At 38.0% G+C, this 26,125-nt stretch overlaps 1 protein-coding gene across 1 annotated transcript in view; it reads left to right on the top strand.

Annotated features, from left to right (window-relative positions):
• Positions 1-26,125, top strand: part of ME1 (malic enzyme 1) — a 161,831-nt gene that overhangs the window by 23,634 nt on the left and 112,072 nt on the right. Inside the window, exons 2-3 of the mRNA XM_030448370.1 lie at positions 16,173-16,306; positions 22,531-22,680. Coding sequence (XP_030304230.1) covers positions 16,173-16,306; positions 22,531-22,680 — 284 coding nt within the window. The remainder of the gene's footprint in view (positions 1-16,172; positions 16,307-22,530; positions 22,681-26,125) is intronic.

Genomic DNA, 26,125 nt, shown 5'->3' with positions numbered 1-26,125 from the left:
TGTTTCCTAATCTCAGTGTTTCCATGCACAGATTGGACTTGCTCTATATTGTCCATTATTTTTACCTGTCAACTCTTTCTGTTATTCATAGAAAAATAAATCCTATTACTGTTTCACTTGCTGAGCTGGCTTTTCATTCCTCATTTGCTTCCCTTCTCCATTTCCATTGCTTTCAGCCACATCATTTCAGTTCTTCACTCTCTTTGTTTTCTGTTGTGCTCTTTCAGCAGCTCCCAGCAACTCCTTATTGTGCCTTTCCTGTTTTTACTTTTTTTTTTCTTTCTTTCTTCTTTTTTTTTTTTTTTTTTTTTTTTTCCTGGAAAAGTCAGATACTTCTTCTGGCTGCTGTGAGAGGTAGATAGGCATAACTAAATGGGGTCTGTGTCCCCCGGAAGACTTGTGACTTTGTAGTTATTAAAGTTTACTTCCTGTGAACAGTGAGAAGTTTGTTGGTTTTTTTATACTACAAGGAAACCAGTTTTTCTCATGAATCCTGTAAACAGATCCTAAAGCTCAGTCTATGTGAATTACATTTCCTGCTACAAAAATAAGCTGTCATTGGAAATTTTTTCGTGTTATAGCTTAGACATATGGTCTTATTTTGAGTGCCAGTACTGATGAAAGAAATCTTTTCCTTTCAACAATTGCTTTTGCTGTGCTGAGAGACTTAAAACTGACACTTCTGTTCAACTCCAGAAACTCCTTTTGGGAGCAGTCCTCTTGGAGAAAAGAAAGACTGAGTTGTCCATCTCAAAACCAGCCATGCTGGTTTGGATGTTTGCCACTCCCACTTTGCACAGCAAACAGTGGTATGTTTGGCAAAAATGTCAGGACCAATGGTGAAATAACAAAAGGTTTTTAGATTTTCATCAAGCTCTGTGTACCTAGTCATCAGGAGTGACTGTGAACGTCTGAAGGCTCCTTCTGGGCCTTCATGTGAAATGATCTGAATAGTGTCTGACTGTGTGTTACTACAAGATAGGCAGTCAAGGTATAGGCAACCACTGTGAATGTGGTATACTTTTCCATTTGAAGTTTTTACCATAAGCTGTCTAAAACCCCAAACAAGCAATTTGTGTCACTGAAGCTAAATATCAGTTTTTTTGTGCTCTATAGGTTAAATTTGTCTTGCTGTTTGAATCAAGAAAATAAGTATGCACATTTTGTTTAATTTCATGAGCCTGTTTATTGTGATTCTTTCATCTTTTAGAGACAAAACACTCAGGGAAAATCATGCATTGATGTAAAAATGTTGGGGTTTTCATGTTTATTTTTCATATCTTATCTCTGTATTTCTGGCACTTGAAGACAGTGCAGATCTGTAACATAGTTGTGTGGGAATTCCCATAACTGTGGGACAAACACCTTTGAAGTTTAACTACTGCCAGACTAGAAAGAACGTATACTCTCAGATATATGTAGAAATAGTAAAAATAATGAAACAAAATCCCCAGTAATGGCTCCAGCTACATTGCATGCACTAGATGAACTAGAAGCACAGTGTACTTCTGTGCTGTGCTTTCCTGTTCTCCATCAGCTGGGCTTCAAACCATTAGGTACCTGGTGAAGATTAAACTGAATTTAATAAGAAGAGCAAAGAAGGGGCTGCACTTTTCTTGTCAAACAACCAGATCCCAATAAGTTTTGTGTAACAATGTCCAAAAAATAATGTGCCCCTAAGGAAGCTTTCCCTTGGGTGTCCAGGTGTCCAGGGAGGTTAAGGCTAGAAATAGTGCTAGCTCAAGTCCTGTGTTTCCACTGCCATAGATTTCAGCTAGGACTTTGGTGAAGAGGATTGTTTTTTTCATATAGGTCTTGTTATTTATGGATCTTTTTGCATTTTTCCATCTTCTAGAGTCAGTAATACATTGTTTAAACTTTAGGAAGTAATGAAATAACGTTAGTGTACTAATTTGTAATGTGGAGTTAGTTAAACAAATAGAACACATCTTCCGAGTTGGTTGCATGACTGTATTATTTTGTTCAATTTTGCTTGAATAGAACTTAATTTTGATGTTACTTGTCTGGTTCACATTACTGTGGATTATTGACATGGTTCAGGAAGTAGACAGAAATTTTTTTAGTTAACTGGTTATGAGACTGATGAAATTGATGTTCCTTCATCTCTTTCAACCTGAGAAGATGAAGACTTGTAAGGAAATAGTCTTAACTGGTTTTTGTCTGTCACAGTCTTATACTCTGCCTTAATTGCATAGGTGTTTGGGTTGTTTTGGTTGGTTGGTTGGTTTTTTGGCTTTTTTTTTTCTTTCTTTTTTTTTTTTTTTTTTTTTTGAAATGACTTAGCTATTAGCCTGAAAATGTTGTGTTTTGCCTGTTAGATGCATACTGTAGATGCTGTGTTCATAGGTCTGCTAGCTCAGCATGTCCAGAACAAGGTTACATCAAGGGCAATGCTTCGTGCCTGCTGCAGATTAACCAGGATTAACCAGGTTAGAACAAGGTATTTTTTTGCATTTTGTACAAGTGGTGGATCTGGAACCATAGTTTCCTTTAGGAAAAACAGCAGTTATGCAGCAAGAAAAAGCTTCTAATGGGGCTGCATAATTAGGTACTAGAAAATGGGAAGAGTGGAAATATGCTTCTTTCAAGCTCAGTGCCAGGATATGTTTTTCAGTGTCAGCAAATGAAGTAATTTGCTTAATTTTTTTTTCTTGTGTTTTCTGTTTTTTATTTTCTTTTCCATGTTGTTTCAGACTTGAGTTTCTGTGAGTGCAACAGATGGATAAAAGGAGTGCCACAGATGGATAAAAGGGAGAGTAAATCTTTGGTTTGCTTTGAAAATGGCAGCAGCTTGAAATGAATCAGGCCTACTGGGAGGGCATTCTAGACATTTTTTCACCTTAGTGAATTTTCTTTCAGGTAGAGCTCTTGAGTGCATGATAGCAAATTCAGATGGTTTTATATTGGCTGCTTTCCTTAACTACCATTCAGATTTTATTTCCATAATAGTCAACTTTTCTTTAATTTAGTATTCACTTTGATAAGTCTAGCTCTTTTGGAGAGGAGTCAAATAAAAAGAAAGTTGATATACCCCATTTTATCACACTTTCTTCCATGATGTATTCCATTCTGCTCTTTTCTATGCAGATTCTAAACAGATACAATTGATCTACAGGGTGTATCTTGGCAAAAGCAGAGCTGTATGAATCCATCTGGTAGAGCTGTTTTAAATAGAATTTTTCTGCCATTAGTGGCAATCTTCCTTCAATAAACTTTTTCCATACTCTGAAGGACTGTTGCATGACTTTGCTTTCTGTCTGAATCTGGTTAAATGACAGTTTTAGGTGACAAAATCAAAACAAATCTTATTGAAACCAGAATTTTAAAACGTGAAAACTTTTTTTTTTTCATACCCCACAAAATAAAACATTTCTGTTAATTCTTACTGTGACATGTCTTTATAATAAGAAGAATTGTTTTAGCAGGAAGGAAAAGTCTTACTAGAGAATGCTGAAAGTACGATACTTATTGTTAGAGAAAAAAATGGAACAAATACCTACCTACTGGACAGGAATTAAGGTTGTGCTTATACATAAGATGCATTCAGGTGTAAATTTCTCATGTTACTTTACTTTGGTTTTAATGGACTGCCAAATTCTGAGAATAAATGCCAAGGCTGGATGAAGCAAACTCCCCAAACAAAGGGCTTGGATGGACTTTGCCATTTTCATGCATGCATATATCTGTTATCACCTCTTGGACCAAGATGATAAAAGGAAGAGCTGCAGTTCATAGAAGGGGGAATGATCAATGGGTATGAAATAAATGCTATGACTGTGTATGACCAAAAGACTCACAGGTGATGACTGTGGTAATAGAAATCCTGCATTATCAATGGCAATGGAAAGTCTTTATCATCGAATCATAGAATTGGCTGGGTTGGAAGGGACCTCAGAGATCATCAAGTCCAACCCTTGATCCACTACCGCTGCAGTTACCAGCCCATGGCACTGAGTGCCACATCCAGTCTCTTTTTAAGTATCTCCAGGGATGGGGAATCCACTACTTCCCTGGGCAGCCCATTCCAATGCCTGATCACCCTCTCTGTAAAGAAATTCTTTCTAATATCTAACCTAAACCTCCCCTGGCACAACTTAAGACCTTGCCCTCTTGTCTTGCTGAGAGTTGCCTGGGAAAAGAGACCAACCCCCCCTGGCTACACCCTCCTTTCAGGGAGTTGTAGAGAGTGCTGAGGTCTCCCCTGAGCCTCCTCTTCTCCAGGCTGAACAGCCCCAGCTCTCTCAGCCTCTCCTCATAGGGTCTGTGCTCGAGTCCCTTCACCAGCCTAGTTGTCCTCCTTTGGACCTGCTCCAGGACCTCAATATCTTTCCTGAACTGAGGGGCCCAGAACTGGACACAGTATCTCATGCATTTAGTCTGAAATAATTGTTCACATTATATTCCAAAAAAAGAGAAGGGATTACCTTGTGGAGTCCCACTCAGTCTTTCTCCATAGACTCTGAACTGTGCCCAGAGGGCTAATTTCAAGTGGACATGTAACTTTTAGGCAGGATGAAACAGGATACCACCAGTGAGTAACCTGGTGATCTACGGGATGATCTTGCAAGTTTCAGTGCCCTGGGCTATCTGTGGTTTGACAGGCTGGGCAGTCTCCCTGTCACCACATTGATGGAACAGGGAGAATCCTCCTCAGCTGATGGTGCTAGGACTGTTGTAGGTGTGGAAGGAGCTGTTCCAATGCAGTTCCTCTCACAGTTTGGGGACCACACACGTAGGAGCAGCTGTGGTCAAGGGAAAGCACTACACCTACCCAGGATGAAACTGGAAGAAAACCAGATGTCAGGCATCGGTGTGTTAGCAACTGCAAGCCAAGTAGACACTTAGTAGTGTGCTCATCAGAGGAAAGATTCACTTCTGAGTTGCAACAGTATGTGGAAAGCTTTTTTATTAATCTGTTTATTTATTTTCCCCCTAAATTTCAGGTCTGCACCTTCTTTGCAGTAGTTCTACAGGAGTATGCCTTCTGCTATTTATTTCTGCTCATGTCCTTTGGTGTTGCATTGTCTTAGGCTGTTTCTTTAGACTTCATTTATACCACTGAAGTACTAGAAGCAAAGACCACAGTACTGAGGTCGGCCTCTGCCTTCCTCTAAATAGCTCTGTGCTGAAGTAGTTACAAATTTGTGTTAATTATTTGTCATGCTGCTGAAGAGAAATTTGTTGCTTAGTCCTATCAGAAGCCCAGAATACAGTAGTTGGTAATTTGTTTAGTCTCTGAAAAGCAACAATAGAATCTGTAAAGCATATCAGGTTTATCAAGTCCCCTCGGGATTTTCAGGGCTTTCTAACCTGTATTTGGTTAACTAGTTATTTTAAACAGATGGAATTTTTGGCAGTCACTGAAATTCCTTTTCTACCTACATGGAAACCATGACTGACTCATATACCATCTCATTTTGCAGATGTAAATATTGCGCATTGAAGACTGCATGCTTGGAGACTGTACTGTATTTCTAAAATTATTAAGGCTAGAGAGCTTTTTTTATTTAGCATTTTATTTGGAAAAATGTTGGTTAGCGATATATGTCATGGCAGCTGATACTTTGCTCATCTAAACTCCTTCATAAATAGAGATTCCACATCAGTTGTTCCACTGATTGCATCACAGGCATCCTTGATTAAATTATACCAGTACTGATTCACAGCATCTACTACAGAAGTTAATTTCTTAAGTAGCATTTCAGATCTGGTCTAATAAAACTTCTTTATTTTGAAAAATTTCACTATCATGCATTAAATTTTGAATTCCTGTGGTTATAAATTATATATATAAACACACAACTGCAAACTGACACATCTATAGAAGACAGAAAATATTGACAAATGCAGTCGTTAACAGGAATATTTTTGTTACCATGATTCATCCAAGGCATTAGAGCTCTCAAGTATCCTGTGACCAGGATTTTTAACCTGTAGTATAGGTAAACTGTGTTGAAAATTTACATCATCATAAGAACTTGTTCAACAAGTTTGAAACTGATGTTGTAAACTGCTGTTGTCCCTTTGCAGAATGGTTCCCATAGCCAGAGCTTTCCTATTTAGACATCTTTGAGGGTCAATACATCCCAAGGGACCTATAAACTAGTTAAAATAGCTCAGAAATAGCCAGGGACAAAAAAAAACAAAAACCTATCCAATAAAAACAACAAACTGAATATTTGTTCAGCTTTTTTGGCTCTACAGTTTAATCTGTGTTTCATGCTGCTGTTTGGTTTTGTCTGCTAGCAGCAACCAAGAGAGCTGAGACAGGGCTCTTGACACTCGTGTGATGTCCCTGGTAGGAGATCAAGTCAGAGGAGAAACAGATGACAACCAATATTTTTTTAGTAAGCCTCTTGTTAATTTAGCTGATATTACTAACAGAATCAAACTGTTATGTATGAATAGCAGACAACTGTGCAGTTTGCTCATGTGCACATTTGCTGTAGCCCCCAGGTGGGAGCAGCAGCTGGAAGGGCAGCTTCTCTCTTCTGCTGGGAAGCAGAGGCTTGTACAGGGGCAACCTTTGCACTGGGTGTTCCAAAAGTCCCTCAGGGACCCTTGTTTCATCGATCTCTCCACAGTCCCTGTCTACACTCAGCAGCCACCACCTTTGTGGATTTGGCCTGAGTTGTGCAGCTTGAGAGGAGCATATGCCGTGGGCCTTTTGCTGGAGACTCTGGCTGTCCTGAATCCATCAGTTCTTGGGTAGTCAGCAGCATCATCAGTCTCTGGAGCTCTGCAGATCCCAGGAGACTTCACACACTGCTTCTCAGTGGGTACAGTGTTGCCTCTTGTGTTTTGGAAGCTTTATTCATCCACAGACATGGCATGTTGGCACCAGCTCATGCCTGCTGAACTTCAGAATTGTTGCTCACATGCAGAAATTGAGATGCTACACATCTCTGCAGGTCTGAATGTAACACAGCTCTTCCAGAGCATCTTCATCATTTCAGCTGGAGTAAGATGTACAAGTCTGAGTTTGGGAGGTGGGGTGCTGAGTGGTTCTGTCCCCTGATGTGTTGCAATTTGTAAATTATTTTCTGGCTTTAAAATTACATGGAACCTTCTTTTAAGACAGCTAGTTTTGATTGAAAGCATACTGGTGCAGCTTTAGCAATTTCTTTTGTTGCTTTGAGATGAAAAATTCCTGTAATAGTATGAAGGATTCAGGGTAACATGATTTTTAATGGGACACAGGGACTGAGGACTCAAAAGGATGATTTAGGCTGGTTGTAGCAGCCCACATATACATTGCACATGAGCAATTGGTGCTCCCTGGAGATAACAGAGGAGTATTGTTGCTGTGCAGGTCTCCTATGCAGTTGATTTATAGTTGATATCATTGCTGTGATGAACTATGCCAAATTGCTTTCTCCTCCCAGCTGACAGTAGGTGCTTATGTGTGCAAATCTGAGTTTTGTCTGTAGTCAACATAGTCATTGGAGCACTTTGGATTGCTGACTGCAAAGGTATCTATTCTAGGGTGAGCTGAATCTGAAGTAATTTAATTTTAATTAATAGTATAAATCTTATCATGGGAGGTATAGGTATCTAGATTGCAATCGACACCTAAATTTAGTGTCTAGATGGTTCAGTCCTGTCTTATATATATATTATATAATATTATATATTACATAATATATATTATATATTAGACCACAATACCAATATATATTAGACTACAAGACCAATTATATTTTATATTATATATTATATATTATATAATGTATATTATATATTAGAACACAAGACCAATATATATTAGACCACAAGACCAATTATATATTATATTATATTATATATTAGACCACAGCTGGCAGTATATTTTTTTATATTATTATCATGGTGACTTTTTTACTGTTCAGCTTGTTATTGTCTGCTGTTTGTGTAATACAGCCTTCACAAACTAAAGGTGAGGAGACTATAGATTGCAAAAAGATTTTACACTGTATATGTTTAATAAAAAAAAATACAAAAGAAGCTTCTTAAAATAGGGTTTTTTGCTTACTTTCAGATAACTGTTTACAGTAGATAGAAGATTGCTAAAATAAGAATGCTGTGATGTGTCATTTCTAATGTGCTGGTCTGAATCATGCTTGTATGCAATGACCAGATCAGCTCACTGCAAGGCTGCTGAGCTGCCCACACATTCCCATGATGAGTTTGCCAAGAGAAGTCTGATCTCCTCCTGGCCATCTGCATTTGTTTTGAGTCATGGCATGTGTATTAGCTACTGAATTTATTTGTGCTTTATTTGCTGGAAACTGGTTTTGACTTCTGTTTCAGTTTCCCTTGTTGACTTGACTTTCTAAGTTTCCTTCTGAAAATCCTATGGACTTAGAATCAGGCTGTGAATATACTTCAGGTCTCTCAGCTTTACTGGAATATTAAAAAAAAAATTAATTCAATGTGCTGCAGCAGATTTATCACGACACTAGAAAAGCAGCTTTGAAATTACAAGTGTCAGGATAGAGTTCTTCAACATAATTACTTGTTAAAAAGCTGTGTTTAAAAAATGTGTGTGAACCAAACCTCTGCATTTTGGCACTTTATAACTGAAGCTAGGACAGTTCTTTTCTTTACAGTCAATGTTGTGACCATCAACTATAGTGTATTTTTTTTTGTTCATTTACCTTCATTTTGCCTCTCAGTCTCAAGTTCTGATGCACACCTGTACACATGTCTCAAAGGGATCACAAGTGCTTTACCTGAACCTGGTTCTGCTCTTTACACTTCATGAGTTCTCCTTCTCTGGCTTTCTCCTTCCTTGTGCCATCCAGAGTAGTTACCTCTGTGTGGCTGGATTTTCAAACTCCAGTGTAAGCACTTAATAAGAAGCTTCACTGCTATTTTATGGATCTCAGCTGTAGGTCAAAGTCCCTGTGTGCCTGTAAAGACACCAAAACACTGTTGCTTTGGCAAAGAAGTGACTGGATTGTTTATCACCAGCTTTATACTGATTTTATACAGTATACTTTACACTGTATACTTAATCCAAAATCCACAGCTGCCTCACTAGATGCCCAGCTGGGGCTCTGAGCATAGTTTTGGGACAAGATAACTGTACTCTTTTGAAAGATGCCAGTTCTGTCTCACTGCTAACTTTTCAACTTGCAGACTAATACTGACTTAGATAATGTTTGCATTACAAATGGTTACCAATATTCTTTGCTCCTGAAATTTCTCTGAGCTTTTTCTGTGTGGGTTCCCAGAGGACTGTAACAGAAAGTTGTGGTAACTTTTTGCACGTGGTCATATCCCTTCCTCCTACCAACTTGTCAGTGTTAATGTCATTTCTCCCATGTCTTCATGAATACCATTTAAAAGGATATTTTTTTCTCTGAAATTTTAATAATCTCCATTTCTTTTTAATCAAATTCTGCTATTCAGTTTTACTTATTGTTATTACAGCACATCATCCTAAGAAGAAATTTGGAGCTCTAAGTTAATGCAAATTGTCAGGTTGCAGGGCTATTTTTTCCTTTAGGTCCAAAAGAAACCACTGATTGTAGAGAGACATTGTCAACCAGGTGCCTTGAATTGCCAGTGAGTGGGTGTGAGTCCACCTGTGCCTGATTAGGACAGGCCCCTATTGGGCATGAGCAAGACCAGGGGGCCAATAAAGGTGGGACACACACCCACAGAAGGCACCTCAGCTCACTCTGGTGTGAGGCATGGAGAGGCCAGCAGCTCGTCGAGCCTCTGGAGCAAGAAAGGCTCTTCCTGCTACACTTCTACCCTGGAAGCACTGTGTGGTGGCTGGAGTCCTGGAAGAGACCAGCAGCTCGTCGAGCTTCAGGAGCAAGAATGGCTCCTCCCGCTACAACTGATGGAATAAAATAGTGCAAATTTGCACCACTAGAAATAAATTTACTTCTTTACCATTCTGGCCTACAGTGCTGGCTGCAGAAGAAATTTTAATCCAGAAAGCTGCATTAGTTGCATGTGTTTTTAGTACTTTTTGGCAGCCGTGACAAGAACAAGTGGAAAAACTAGCACTAACATTTTTAGCTATTTGCAGTGTTCCAACCCCAATGCCTTGCCATGGACCACATTGGTATCCAGGAGAATGAGTTTATTACACAGCATGTGCTTGAATTAGTTATTCTAACTATTTCCTGCAATATTGTGCCTTGTAATGAGGGTTGGACATGGGGTATTTAAAGTGTTTATCTGGTTTCTCTGAAGTCATGTTTGGATAGTAAAGATTCAAAATGGAAGGGAAATACCTGTAAAACATTCTTTTTGCCTGTCCATGTTGGGTTTTTTTTAACTACAAATTATATAGAATATCTCAAAGGGATTTGCAGATCATTAAAATGATGTTACATGGAGCTTAAAGGTTCATGTGTGCTCTATTTTCATAGAGATTTTATAAAAAATTCTTTGAATGTGTAAAATTTTGAAGGGCTGTAGGTTTGGCTTTGTTTGCTTTTTTTTTTTTAAATAATCTGATCTTAAAGTGGGCTGTGATATTTTAGGTGCCTGAAGCTGTTTTCATGTAGTCCATACCTAGCAGTATTAAACATGTGCTTTGTTGCTTCTTCAGCCTGAGAACTTTTCTTGAAAATAAAGCAAAATAAAATAGTTTAATTTTTATGTAGGTTCCTCTTGAGCAGTACTGAAGTAGTGGTATGAGAAGCCAAAATTACTGAAAGCAAGAGCTTGACCAGCAAAAGAATTGTTTGCAAACAGTTTTGCGTACTGTTTTCCTGAGGACTGCTTGTAGTTCTGCAGCTGAATTTACCCTGGAAATTTATCCTGAATTTATCTGGTGTGAACAGTATGGGAGGATGTGGGACTGGCAGCTAGTAGCTATGCCACTCATGTTTTTTTGTCTGGGAAATCTTGGGGGGAAAAAGAAAAACAAACATTTTCCAGTAACCGGAGAATATTTTGGTCTTTTCAGCCAAAAACATTTGCCTTGTTTGCATTTCCTTTTTATTTATTTATTTATATATTTATTGAATATGGAATTGCAAGGTTCTGTAAGTCCATTTGTCCTGGGGAGACTTGTGTTGCAGTCGGCTGAGGGATTTTCTCAGAGCTCTGTCTGGCAAAGCAGTCCCTGGCTTCTTTTACACATCTCAGTTACCAGCTGCTGCGGAGGGAGGTTGTGAGAGGTGGCACAGAGCCAGCTCTGCTCCTTCCAGACATGGCAGCAGATGCTGTGCATATCTGAGTCCCTCAGATTTGGGTCCTTCGTTCTTGATAGTATTGAAATTGGTTCACTGCATGTTTGTTATTTAGAACTAAAATATTTAAAAAATTAGTTTTGTAATTGAGAGGTTTTTTAACTTTTTGATGGACTCCGACAATGATGAACTTGCTTGCTTGTTGATTCCAAAATACTTTAGAGGTCATGATTTTTCTGTAGTAGTGTTTTAGATCAGTGATACAGAGATTTCTTCTTTGTAGAATAGATCATACTTCTAGATTTCCTTCCTTCCTTCCTTCCTTCCTTCCTTCCTTCCTTCCTTCCTTCCTTCCTTCCTTCCTTCCTTCCTTCCTTCCTTCCTTCCTTCCTTCCTTCCTTCCTTCCTTCCTTCCTTCCTTCCTTCCTTCCTTCCTTCCTTCCTTCCTTCCTTCCTTCCTTCCTTCCTTCCTTCCTTCCTTCCTTCCTTCCTTCCTTCCTTCCTTCCTTCCTTCCTTCCTTCCTTCCTTCCTTCCTTCCTTCCTTCCTTCCTTCCTTCCTTCCTTCCTTCCTTCCTCCCTCCCTCCCTCCCTCCCTCCCTCCCTCCCTCCCTCCCTCCCTCCCTCCCTCCCCTCAAACACATGTGTGGGTACCTGAGTTTGGACATTGGAATTGATGGTTGTCTCCTGAATCTCAAGGGTGATCTGAAGTCTTACCAGTCTTGATCATCTTCTGCTAGAGACTGTGGAAAAAGTCACTGTCAGAGAATCTTGGTTTTGGAAGTGGTTTCCTCTTCCAAGCCAGCTTCATTCTGTGTGCTGTCAAGCTGATAGCTTTGTGTTAGGAATTAGAGGACCTTCAGATATGCTCTCTGAGCAAAAATTATGTCAATGCAATCTAATTTGTATTAATAAATAAGACTTGTCTCTGCTGATTGAGCAGAGGCTGAGACAGCTCTTGAAATATTTTGAATGTGTTCTCTGTCTTCTCAAGCATTGCTTGAGAATTCAAAAGCCTGTGGAAAAGGTATCTCATACAAGATGATATGCTGTTTGTTGACTTTTTGGCTTTTCAGAAAAAAAACAACTGGACAAGAAAATTTATGTGGGTGATGGCATTAAAAAAACCTTGGAGTTGAGGGATTTGGGGGAAAAGAGAGGCTGGGCAGAGGACAAAGTTAAAAGCTGAGTTAATAAAACTATAGACAATAAATAATGGAAGAATACCAAGCAATGTGCAGTAATAGAAAACTTCTACATTTACAAAACCTGACAACATTACATTACAAGTGATAGGACAAGAGGTAATGACCTCAAGATACACCAGGGAAGGTTATGTTGGATGTTAGCAAGAAATTCTTCATTGAAAGGGTTATCAGGCATTGGAACTGGCTGCCCAGGGCAGTGGTGGAGTCACCATCCCTGGAGGTATTTAAGAGTCATATAGACACAGTGCTCAGGGATATGGTTTAGTTAAGGACTTGTCAGTGTTAGGTTAACAGTTGGACTTGATGATCTTGAAGGTCTTTTCCAACCAAGGTAATTCTGTGATCCTGTGAGAGATGAATTCAGAATTAAATGTATTTGCACTGAGTTGAACTTGAAAATGAAAAAAAACAGACTCAGCTTTCTGTACAACTGTGAGTATATGAGAGGCTGTTTGTATCAAAAGAGCAATAAAAACCCCCAACCCAAGAGTTCCACCAAAAGGTTTTGGAGAAGGCAAGATAGAGGTGGCTGAAAAAGAACAGTAAATAAAGCAAAACAAATTAGGTAAAGGTTAATACTTATGGTTGTGGTCTCATGTCCTTGCGCTGCATTTAGATTGTTTCACTGTTGCTTTTCTTGGACAATTTATTTGTAATGTAGGGTGCAAAATAAAAAGGTCCACATCTTTTCTTACAGTTGGGGTGCACTTTAGGTGATGGAAGGCTGTTCCACCCAGGTGTGCACCAAATGCGGCTCTGGGGAAGAGAAAAGAGCATGTAAAACAAGTTGGACCGAGAGCCCTCTCTGCTGGATGGCTGGGAAACAACACTTTAAACGGCAGGAAGCAAGAAGTGATGTAGAACAAAGTACCTGCGAAGCTAGCACAAGAAGTCTAGAAAAATCCCACAAAAATTATGTAGTTCAACTTTTCTGTTATAAACAGATTAAATAGCCTACATTTATTGCATAAAATGGCCTTCTCTTGTTGAACTGTCAGGAGGTAGATATTAGTGGAAATTCTTTTCTTTCGAGCCCATACAGAAAGAGAGGAGCTAACATTCTATTGTTAAAATTTGAAAAACTGATAATATCTGTGAATTAAAGAATTTTAAAGCCATGTGTAACATAGAAGGAGTATATGGGTTCTGTATTTTTGTAGTAATACCCAAAAGAAATTGACACTGTAGGAGCTGTAGCAGTATCTGGAAAATGTGCTATTCCAAGACAAAATAGGATTTTTTTAAAAGAGACTTGGCAATAGCTGTGGATTTTCTTGTGTCTGTTTTAAAATAAAATATATTTTCAAGAGGGGAAACCCTATTATAGTTACTTAAGCCTATATCTTATTCCTAAAGTGAATGCAAAACCAGAGGTTTTGAATTTTTTCTTTGAGAAAATTTGACTAATAGAAACAAGGAAAAAGAGAGATGCAGTGAATAGGTAGATTTCCACTCTATCTTCAGCACTGAAGAAATCCACTAAAACTGTGCAGGTCCCTCAAGTCCAACCATTTGGATCTGATGCTAAAGTGTGTGTGAGGGTGAACACATATGGATATCTCCTATGTATTGCTTGTCTTTTTTAGGCCAAAAAATTCTCCTAGAGATAAGAGAGGTCAGCCCTGAAAAAACTCATGAGGAGTGTCAGCTCTCCTTTCTTTCACCATCTTTCAGAGTGTGCTGAAGACACTCATGATCAATCTGCCACAGAAAATTCATGTAGGGACAAGGAAAAAAAAACAGAGTTTGTGTACACTTTTGGAAACCTTTGAAATCTTGTGTGCATGGAAAATTACAGAAAAACAGTTATTGACCTTTAATAAACTTGGGTTTTCTCCATTTCTGTATGTGGGAGAAGCTTGTTTTGGAAATGCTTGATGTTCTGTGAAGTGTTCATTGTGGCTTTTTTTTTTTTTTTTTTATCATTGAGGGTAACACCTTGGTTAATATTTTTAGTGCAGATAGTGTGGTAGGCTTGCCGTAGTTTTTTTTTTTCCCCTCTTCTTTTCTATGAACAATGATATAACACTTGAACACTTGAAAATTATTTAAATTAAAATTATTTAAGAAGCATAAAGTATTAAAGCATGGGAATATTTTATAGTACATTTTTGTTCTGTAAGAATAAGTCTTTTATATAGTATTTAAAAAAAAAAATAATAAAACTAAGCCTGACTAGGTAATCAAACTAACAGGTATGAATTAATCACATAGAATCACTCAGTAGGTGCTGCCCAGAAGGCAGCAAAGCCATTTTTATAAAGGATTGTGAATCTATTCTCTCAAAAAGGCAGGAGCAGTCCAGATGTACACAGAAGGATGCATTTTGTATTTGCACTCTTGCTTTACTACTTCTTCCCATCATTTGTTGACCCAGCCCATTCTAATGGTCTCATGAACAAAGAAAATTTCAAAGTACTTTTATAGAGGTAATTGTGAAAGTATCTTTGAAGTGCTTATTTTCCACAGTAGAGTAAATGCAGAAGCATTACATTTTTAACTCTTCCATATCTCCCAAGTCGTTTTCTCAAATATTTTTTTCATATGAAACAAAATGTTTTGTATATAGTTGTGTGATGGGTTTAGAATATTAGGCAGCTGTCTTAGAGCTTGTTCACACATGTGTCTGTACACAGCTGTACACAGCTACACACAGCTCTTCTTGATAGAGCAATAAATGCCACTTAGCATCTAGTGCATCAGCTTTGGAATATGCTAAAGCTATATGTAAGCATACCATAAACACTGTAGACATTTCTAGTGCCAACTTAATAGAGACCTCAAAGATAACTTCCAGATCTGCCAGTGCTGGTTCTGGAGTGGCAGCAGGGCAGGTGTGATGTTGAAGGAGAGCCACCAGCCCAGGGACTGGAGTGTGAAATAAATGCTGGGGTTTCAAAGGTCCTTTGTGGAGCAAAGTGCTCTGATATTCATTCTTGTAGCCTAGAACTGTCACAGGTCTGGTTAAAAAAAAAAAAAAAAAGTAAAGTAAAACTTCAGCAGTCTCATATTAGTTCTTGATGCGAGTTTGCTAGACCCAGGGTCATGTTTCTGCTCTTTGTTATGATAGCTTGGGTAACTTTTTGAAGATGTTTTAGACAGACAGACCTCATTAAAAGCAGCTATTTGGCAGTCTCTGTCAATCCACAAGCTGGATTTAAGTGTTAAGCCTTGTGTGACGGTCCTCATAACATACTAAATACTTTAAAATGTCTTTTCTGCATGCAATAAGGAAATCCAGTAAATCTGTACAGATTTTTCTTTCTGTAACTGAGTGTGAATTTGAGAAGCAAAGTAAATTTGCATTGAATTTGCTGTGTCCATGATGACTGACTTCACTAGGTGCTGGACCAGGCTCTTTGACTGTAAAACAATAGTGATAAGTTTATTGTACCACAGAGTTCTATTAAAAATTCACATTAACATCTGAGATAACCAGTATCTGGAAGAATTTCCAAATTTTAAAAGCATAATGTTTACACAGAAAATTAACATCATCCATCTAGCCAGATAATTGAGTAAGTGAGAATGTACTGTTCTTTTCAGCTGTAGCTTAATAATATTGCTGGTAATAGTCAGAAAACCTTAACTCATTCTGTGCTGGGATGGCCTGTTCTCTTATGACTCGATAAAAGCTTTTTGCAAAATAATTACATAATTGTTATTTCTGATTAATACTGAAGGGCTTTTCTGATTCTTGATTTATCTGTGCTGTATTTTGTTGCAGAATTTTCTTAAAAAGGAATATCTCTCATATATATATATATATATATATGTATAAATTTTTAAAATTTTTCTTTCTTTCAGGGCATGGCTTTTACCTTGGAGGAGAGGCAGCAGTTGAATATTCATGGATTATTGCCACCCTGCTTTCTTGGCCAAGATGCCCAAGTTGTTGCTATTGTTAAGAATTTTGAGAGGCTGACATCTGACCTAGACAGGTAAACTATGGATATGAAACTTTATCCTAGCTATCAAGCTATGAGTCCCTTATTTATTTATTTTTTCTAGCAGCACAGATTAAATTGAATGGATTTGTGTTTTGCTTTGGTTGGGTTTTTTGATCTGTGGTGATTGATAATTTGGAATCATTAAGCTAAATATGTACTTTTGCTAGAATACTTTCTTCAAAAAATCAATCCTTAATTTTAATTGTAATATCCCCTTGCACCAATGCTGCTAATATTACCCTAGGAGAAAACTGTCATTGTCTTTCTACCCCCATGTTCCCCTTAACTCTGCCTTGAAGGAAACCCCTTCCTCACGATACAGCTTGTTGTTTCATATGTCTCAAAACATTTGGGGCATTAAGGTTGTTTTGTTTGTTTGTTTCTACTTGAATTGCTGGCATTTTTGCTCACCTGTAACTTAAAAGCAGAAAGAAAAAAGGCCTTTTACCCCATTGTTGTATTTGTTTCTTACCTACCTAAGAAATTTTACATCAGGTCATAGGAGAAAACAATTCGTGTTTCTCAAAACATCACAGACTGAAAGTTACAGACTGAGCTATGTGTAGTTGAGGAAGAGAGTAGCAGTATTTAAAAATCTTAAATATTTGGGGGCTTTTTAAATAAAAAAAATTGGGGCATATTTAAGTGGCTGTAGGTCAAAATGAAAAATTTCTGCAGGAAAGTAAAAAAGAAAAAATCTATCAAATTTAAATGACGGAGTATTACAAGTTTTCATGCTGTGTGGTTTGAACCACAGTAAACCACCATATATTGATATTTTGATTGCAATGGGAATCATCAAATGAAAATATCTGTGTCTGAGTATTATGAGAATACTTTGCAGAAAACTTGTTTTATCATGTTAAGAAAAAGAAAAGAAAAATCCGTGTGTCGCAGGGATGGGGGAGGAAAGGAACAGTTTGGTTTCTTTTTTTTTTCTTTTAAAAGTACATTTACTCCATGTAAATGTACACAAGTAACACACAAGTATAAATAAAAATAAGTTTACAAATGAATAATTAAAAAAATATTTTTGAGAAGCCATTTGCTTTAGATTTTTTTTTCAGATCTGTCCCTTTTAAGTTTAACATCTTTGTGTAATTAATTAAAAATCCCTCAGTATAATTATTTCCCATTTATGACTCTTCTTTTGCCTTTTCTCTTTTTGAAATGAATAGTTAGGTAAGGAAGAAATCTGTTTCCCCGTCCTGTGACCTGGCATTCTTAGGCCAGAAGTGCAAAAGTCACAATATTACATCCATACATCTTGAGGATCAGACTGTAGCTTGCCATTTTTTACCATAAACCCAGTTTTTAGTATAATGTCTTATTTAGTATAAATGTTATATTATACTCTGCCACTTTGCAGTACAAATTTATTGGTGTTAAAAAGAGTTTTAGTGAAATATTTCAGCTGAGAACTAGTAAGTTTTTGGTTTATAGAAATAACTTAAGCAATTGAAGCTGGGCTTTTTTCTCACTAAAGTGATAACTAGTGTAATTAACATAAGAAAATCTTTCAGAAGTAGTGTTTATTTTCCTGTCTTTTTCTGTTGCATGTCACGGTTGTATTTTCTTAACCATGATTTTTGGCCCAGACATTTCTATCTTCTCCTTCCCCTTGTGGTCTGAATAAACAGTGTGTCTCCATCTTATAATATTGGGCTGGATTCTCCCTCCTTGGAGATATTCAAAACCTGACTGAACAACCTGCTCTGCTTTGAGCAGGACATGGCATGACACGATATCCAGAGGTCCCTTGCAGATTCAGCTACTCTCTGATTTTGTAACTTGGGTCCATAGCAATTAAGAAATAAGCTTTTGGGGGTAATCGCTAATCAATGCAAATTTGTGTAAATGAAATGAGGTTAGCCCTTAAGCACCTCAAATTATATAAATCCACAGTTCCCCCCAAATGAACTTGTTTCTTTAGCAAATCATATTTAGCAGCCTTTAATTGGCTATTCATGTCTAGCTGGACTTCAGCAAGGCCTTTGACACCGTCTCTCACAGCATCCTCCTGAAAAAGCTGTCAGCCCGCGGCCTGGACAGGAGCACTCTGTGCTGGGTTAGGAACTGGCTGAAGGGCCGGGCCCAGAGAGTGGTGCTGAACGGGGCTGCATCCAGTTGGCGGCCACTCACCAGTGGTGTCCCCCAGGGATCAGTGTTGGGCCCAGTTCTGTTCAATATCTTTATAGATGATTTAGATGAGGGGATTGAGTCCATCATCAGCAAATTTGCAGATGACACTAAGCTGGGGGAAAGTGTGGATCAGCTGGAAGGCAGGAGGGCTCTGCAGAGGGACCTGGACAGACTGGAGAGTTGGGCTGATTCCAGCAGGATGAGGCTCAACAAGGCCAAGTGCCGGGTCCTGCACTTTGGCCACAACAACCCCATGGGGAGCTCCAGGCTGGGCACAGAGTGGCTGAGAGCAGCCAGGCAGAAAGGGACCTGGGAGTCTGGATTGACAGGAAGCTGAACATGAGCCAGCAGTGTGCCCAGGTGGCCAAGAAGGCCAATGGCATCCTGGCCTGGATCAGGAACAGTGTGGCCAGCAGGTCCAGGGAAGGGATTCTGCCCCTGTACTCAGCACTGGGGAGGCCACACCTCGAGTCCTGTGTCCAGTTCTGGGCCCCTCAGTTTAGGAAGGATATCGAGGTCCTGGAGCGGGTCCAAAGGAGGGCAACCAGGCTGGTGAAGGGACTCGAGCAGAGATCCTATGAGGAGAGGCTGAGGGAGCTGGGGCTGTTCAGCCTGGAGAAGAGGAGGCTCAGAGGAGATCTCATCACTCCCGACAACTCCCTGAAAGGAGGGTGTAGCCAGGGGGGGGTTGGTCTCTTTTCCCAGGCAACTCTCAGCAAGACAAGAGGGCATGGTCTCAAGTTGTGCCATGGGGAGGTTTAGGTTGGACATTAGAAAGAATTTCTTTACGGAGAGGGTGATCAGGCATTGGAATGGGCTGCCCCGGGAAGTAGTGGATTCTCCATCCCTGGAGATATTTAAAAAGAGACTGGATGTGGCACTCAGTGCCATGGTCTGGTAACTGCAGCAGTAGTGGTTCAAGGGTTGGACTTGATGATCTCTGAGGTCCCTTCCTTCCCAGCCAATTCTATGATTCTATGATTCTATGCTATGCTCTGATTAAAAATTTTTTTCCTCTTATATCACTGCAACGTAATATTGCCCTAGTGTTTTCTCCAGTTTTCAGTAAAATATAATTAATTGTGCATTCTATGTTTAGGATTATGCTTAACTCTTGACTGAAGGCTTGGAAATATTTGCATTCAGAAGATAGTTCCTTTGAAGACTCAGCAATGATGTCTTGGTCCCCTTTGCAGAGATAAAATGCTCGTGTGAATTGAATGTACAAAAACTTGGACATGCAAAATGTAACTTACAGCTGTGTTCATAAGGCAACCAACTGTCTGAAGTTTTTATTGTAGGATGTCTGTAGAGAACCTGCTCTGAGAACAATGTGCACGACACTTGTGTGAGCTCAGAAGTATTTTTGAATGAAAGAAATACTGTCCTTCAAGGCAATATGTATACTTAGATGTCCAGTACTCATACTTGTATCAAAACACTTTAAAGGGAGGAGTGACTGTGAACCTGGTGCTGCTACTTCTTGAATACATTTGTTGATGGAGACTGCCAGAAGATACTTTTAATTGGAACTTGAAAAAACTAATAAATCTCAGTACTCCCTGTATATGCAGGTGCTCAAGGACAATCTTGCATAAGAGCATGGAGGTGCTGCCTTCTACTGAATGTAAATGTATTAATTCTAGGAAAACCCACATTTCTGCTATGCATCTAGCATAGTCTTTGCTCTCATAGGAGCAATGATTGAAAAGAGATAAAGGGAACCTATTGTTTTCTTCCCAGGGCTAGAATTTGGTAGTGGGTGTATATCTGTGTGGTTTTTGCCCAAATACAAAAGATGAAGTGCAAGTATTTGAATATTGCAGAGGTAGCAGCCTTTAAATACCTTAGGCAGAAGGGTATTGTTTTATGGAACACTGATGGCAGCGTCTTAGACAGGCAGGGTTGTAACTTGCCCTGGTTTTGATTGGAGACAGGGTGTGCAGATTGACAAAGCCAAGCTGATAGTACTGTGGCAGGACATGTTTTGGCAGGGCTGAGACTCCTTTCCAGACTTGGAGCATGGGATTGCTGTTCTCTGCAGTATCAAGAGTTCATAGGGAAAACGAATGTGAAACAGAAGCAAATATATTGCCTGGTATGCTTGGCAAAAAGGAGGCCAATAACAGGAAATAATTCTGTTCCTCTAGCTTAATTTGGAAAAGCTGTGATGGATTCTGCAAGTAATTTGATCTTTTTTCCCCCAGTATGTTCTTAATTGTCTTCTTGCTCTGTATTGACACTGAAGCTGTTGTTCTTGACACCGACACATCTTCTGTCTGGACATTTCTTTCTGCAAAGAATCACACTGGTAAAATATTGTTCTGGATGTGTGAACATTACAAGAGGTGTCATAAGATCACTTTTCCTGAGAATGCTTTGTTATTTTGTTTTTGTCTTTAAGTTCACCATCTTTTATAGAATAGATACTGATGTTGCAAAGTAATGGAGCTAAGGTTAAACAGGTGAAAAACAATAGTATTTCCTCTTACTTTCCTGCATTTGCTCTCATGTTTTGCAAGGAAAAGAACAGACAGAATGTGGGCTGTTTTTTTTACCATTCTATTTTGTCTTGTAAAATGCCAGTGATGCAATGCCAATTATCCTAAGAAATTATCAGCAGATTTCTCGTTGTTATGCTAGTTTTCTTTTAGATTTTGGGTGCCATTTCTTTTATGTTCTTTTTTTTTTGCTACTGTATTTAATTGTGTTTGTAATAGCAGAGTAGCATGAAAAGTTCTAGGCAAAGTAAAGGCAAGGGGGGAAAAGTGACATACTGAAATCTGAATGCTTGGCAGTCCCTTTGGTCTGACTTGCCAGAGCTAAGTTTTCCTCCTCTGAAACTCTTCCCTGAAATCTTAATTCAAGACTCATTGTCTGAGGACAGATAATATTTTTCTCTGTTTTTAGAACAAATTATTGTTCTGTGTTTTATTGCTTGTTTTCACTATGTTTTCAATTAAATATGAGCTTCAGTGAAGGATACCATGAAATACTTGATTTTAAGTATATCTTTTTAAAAACACAATGCTGAAAACTACTTAGTGCTTTTAATTGTGTGAATTACTTGTATGTTGCTTGTTGTCTAAGGCATTATAACTAACACCACACTGAGGTGAGGATGAAGCATTTTGGTTTTCCCCTTAAGAAAGAATTTTTGAGAAAGTAGCCTTCTGATCAACACTCCAGAAGTGAAGTTTAGAACCATCAAATTCCTAAATATTAGATGTTCACAAAATGACCAGAGTCATACCAATGTCAACTAATATAAAGTCACTCAGACTCTTATCATCTGTCAGACTCAGCATTGGTATTTGGCTTCCTGGTTGGGATCTTGGAGCAAAGGTGGATTTATTCAGTAATAGAGCGATGGCAGTCAAAAGTAGGTCAAGATAAGCATAAACTTTTTTTCACTCTTATTTATTTGGTTTTTGGGTTTTTTTTGGTCATTGTTCTCCTTTTAAAACTTCAAATGCAATCAAAATCAATTTCCATTAGGAGATAAGAGTGCAAATTCCATCACAGGCACAGACTTCAGAGAGAAAAGGCCATATGCGTGTGCTTTGTTTTTGTAAGCTTTGCTCTACAGTATTCAGTTGAAGTATTTATTTGAAGGACTAGTCTGGATGTAAGAGAAATTTGTATTGAGGCAAGAGCAGAGAAAAACCCTAACATTGTTAGTTTCATTGTTTTTGTGCTAGAGCCTAACGTTGTTTAAGTTTTATTTGATGATCTCATTTCACGTGGAACAAGTGATATGTATGGATTAGATTCTGACAGAGCTAAGACTCAACTGCAGCAGTGTTTTATATCTGGGAGGGATCAGCTTCCTGACTGTGGAGACTTGGTCAACTTTGTGATGGTTTCAGCTTCTCTGTCTCAACCTCTTTGTTTTCCTTTGTGTCTGAACCAATTGTGCTATTAAGACACGGAGGAACATAAACATTCTCAACTAGAAAAAGACTTCTGTAGGACAAACATAGCTTTAATTAATTACCTCAGCACCTTTGTATTTCTAAAGTTACTTTATGTGTTTGCTTGATGCCCATCTAATTATATGTAACTCTCCACAGGTATATTCTACTAATGAGTCTTCAGGATCGAAATGAAAAGCTTTTCTATAAAGTGCTGTCTTCTGACATTGAAAGGTTCATGCCTGTTGTTTATACTCCCACTGTGGGACTGGCTTGCCAACAATATGGTCTAGCATTTCGGAGGCCAAGGTATGTAAGTTTATACTTCAAATAGAAGTAATGGTATCTTATTTTTCTCTTGGCAGATTTCTGCAGGGTTTTTCTGACATAGCTGAATGTAAGCCAAAACAGCAATAATTGAGATAATTCAAACTAGACTTTTAGTCTGCATTAAACAGCAATTTGTATTTCATTAAGAGAGCAAATTGTTCTTTTGATTCTATTAAAACGTGGGTACATTTTTAATCCTATGAATTGACATTTTTGGAATCCTAGCTGCATGTTACAAGACCAGAGAAGAATGGATCCTTAGCCTTAGATTTGTCTTGGCTACCTGAAGAGGAAAGACTTTTACCTATATAAGTATTTATATTATGGATATTTTATACATATTAGATATTATACATTTATATTTTATACATTATAAATACAAAGTAAGGATGAATTATATACATACTACAGACAATAATCATCAGAACACTTTTACTTATGTAAGTATTTATATTATAGATATTTTATACATATTAGATATTAGAAGTTTATCGTTTATACATTATAAATACAAAGTAAGGATGAATTCTATACATACTACAGACAATTAATAATCATCAGAGCACCTGTCTCACTGCTTAGTAGTTTGTTGTTTGGGTTGGTTACTGTAGTGCTTTTCTTATGCGTGCAGTCTCTGCATTTACAGAGATAAGGAAGTGGCAGAGTGATAAAAGGGGAGGACAGTTGCTTCTGTTTCACTCTGCCCCTTGAAAATCAGCCCAAAGAGTATGAGATTCATGGTAGTTGCTGTTTGAGAACCTTGTCTGCACCAGTGCCTTCTAGTACAAACTGGAACAACACATTGAAGCCTTCTGTACAATTTTCTGGCAAAGGAATAGATAAATAAGCTATATGTGCATAGCTCTGTTAACAGAAATAGGTTTTTTATAGTCAAGCCATTGGTCAAAAATAAGAAGCTTGTAAGATTTAAGGGAACAAATGACTGCTCACAAATTTTTCAGCAGGGGGTATTTGAGGGAAAAAATTTATGGCTTCAAGGTTTTGTTGTTGTTAATGTGAAAATCGTTTTGGCCTTGTGACTGACAGAATGAGTCAGGACCATCTGGCCAACTGCAAAAAGCAAGAATTTCCACTTCTATACACATTCAGAAGTTCAAAAAAACCTCAAGAATGCTTACTTAAACCTGTTTAATAATCTCTGGCTTCTGGGTGCCTCCCATAGCATGAGAAATCTTTTTTTTTTCCTCTCACTATTTACCACCATGGTGATCTTACTGGCCTTCCTGGAAGTTTTACCTAAGTTGGTCTCATTGTCCTTCATTTTGATAATCCATTGCTGTATGGGATATTGCAGAAAGGAACATCTCTGCCAAAAAACTCTGTTAAATTAAGGCAACACTTCAGCTGGTCGGTCTGCAGCTGGTGAGAGACAGCTCATGACTGGAATTAAAACCACCCACCAAACCCCTTTAAAGATTCCAGGCTCCTGAACTCCATTCTTTGGTGAATTCTAAGCACATTGAAACATGGGAAAAAATATTTAGGAGTTAAGGAGATGACACATTTCAACTTGCATTTTATTTTGTTTGTTTGGTTGGTTGGTTTTATTTATTTGGTAGAATTCTTATCTTCAGAGGACTTAGAAAGATGCCCTAAATCTTCCTCCTCTAGATATTAAGACTGAAATCCTAGTTCATGTGGCTTTGTCACTAATCAGTTTATGGATCTGTATAGTTAACTTGAAACAAATTGCACAAATTGTAGACTTTCAGTCAACAGAGATATACTCGGAAACAAAAACCTGAGTTCCCTGCAATGCAGCTGGGTTACTCTTTAGCCTCTTCTGTAAGGAGAATTGAGTAGGCTTTAAAACTTTATAAATCAATAATGCACGTCATCACAGGCTTCCATTTTATTTTCCTTTCAGTTTCAAATATGATATAAAAAAGCTAGCAAAACCAAAGAATAATAGTAGTAATACATACATTGTGCAGGCTTTGGTATAGCAAGCAGAACCTTTGCAGCCCAGCAAATGAAGGTGAACTTTCTCAACTCAGCATGTGAGCGTTGTATTAACTTCCTGGTTTCCCCACGGATTTTCCTCTGTTTCACTTTTAAAAGCTTGTTATTCTAACACATGCATAATGAACCTCCATTCTGATGTTATATTTTAGCTATTCTGAACGGTGATCCAAATCAGCATCCTTATATTTGTATGTTCTAGATAGAAAGTACCATTTTGTTTACCAATATTGGAATGAAGTCTGATATTTTTTTTTCTTCCAAAAAAGTTTTCATTTTATTGTTGAGCAAATTCAAGGCAGATTATACTCCTTAGATAAGTTATTTTCAGTATCATTTAACTTAAAAAGTATATAGCTTTATAGGACATTCAGTACTTTGCTGTTTCACAGTGTTTTTCACTGAGTTGCAAATGAATAAATATATATATAGGTAAATAAGTGAAAAACTATCCAATTGCTGCAGATCATTCCTATCACACTGGAAGTTGCAAAGCAATGTCTTATTATTAATTTTAAAGCTGTATGGGTTACAGTTTTTTGGTTTGTTTGTTTTTTCAGGTAGATTTCTCTATGTTGTGAAGTGAATATGAAGCCTCTGGCTCACACTTATGTCTTCAGGCAAGGAATAATGAAAATTAATTTATAGTAAAAATAGGTGTCTCATGGGATCATTAAATAAGATCACCTTCTGTGACTCCCTTACGTGTTTTTAGAAGACTGCATAGGATCACATGATGTGCTTACAGTTAGAGAAGGTCACTGTAGCTCAAGTGAGATGTTTTTCATCCTGCAGCAGTATTTTGCAATTACAGAATAAACATCTGTGGCTGACCACCTGCCTATCTGGCTAAGCAGCAGTTCTCAAGAGAACCAGCTGCAAAGTAACTTGATTTTTGTGAAGCTCGTCTGGATAATTGCCCTTTTTTTTTTTTTTTTTGTAAAATTAAAACTCAAAATTGCAATACTCACAATACTGACTGTGAATATTTAGCTTAAAATCCACCAGCCCAATTAATCAAAGTGTTATTCTAGAAATAAATATTATTCTACATATCTGTTAGCAGATCTGTAACATGGAGCTACCTACACCATAGAAACAGAGTTTAGGACCTCAGTCTCCCTGCTCTTCCTCACAACTATTGAGGATTAGGGAAGAAAGAGGCTCCTCCAGGGGCTGGGTCAGAGAAGGAATGTGGACCTCTACAGATAAAAGCTTTAAAAGATTATGCTGGGAATGTAACGGAGTTGTGGTTTTATGGTATTGTTCATGTTATCATTAAGAATGTTATCTCAGAATCTCCAGAAGGTCACTGTTTGGTGCAGAGCTTCTCTCCATCATATAAAAATAAATTCTGAAAGTAAAAAAATTCTTGAGTTCCATAAAGCGTGTATATACATACGACAGCTTTTGATGACTTACCAAGAAACAATTTATTTCT

The sequence above is a fragment of the Calypte anna genome, chromosome 3, assembly GCF_003957555.1.
Source record: "Calypte anna isolate BGI_N300 chromosome 3, bCalAnn1_v1.p, whole genome shotgun sequence".
Taxonomy (NCBI): domain Eukaryota; kingdom Metazoa; phylum Chordata; class Aves; order Apodiformes; family Trochilidae; genus Calypte; species Calypte anna.
Note: the sequence above shows the minus strand (reverse complement) of the source record. Positions and strands in the feature narration are given on the sequence as shown.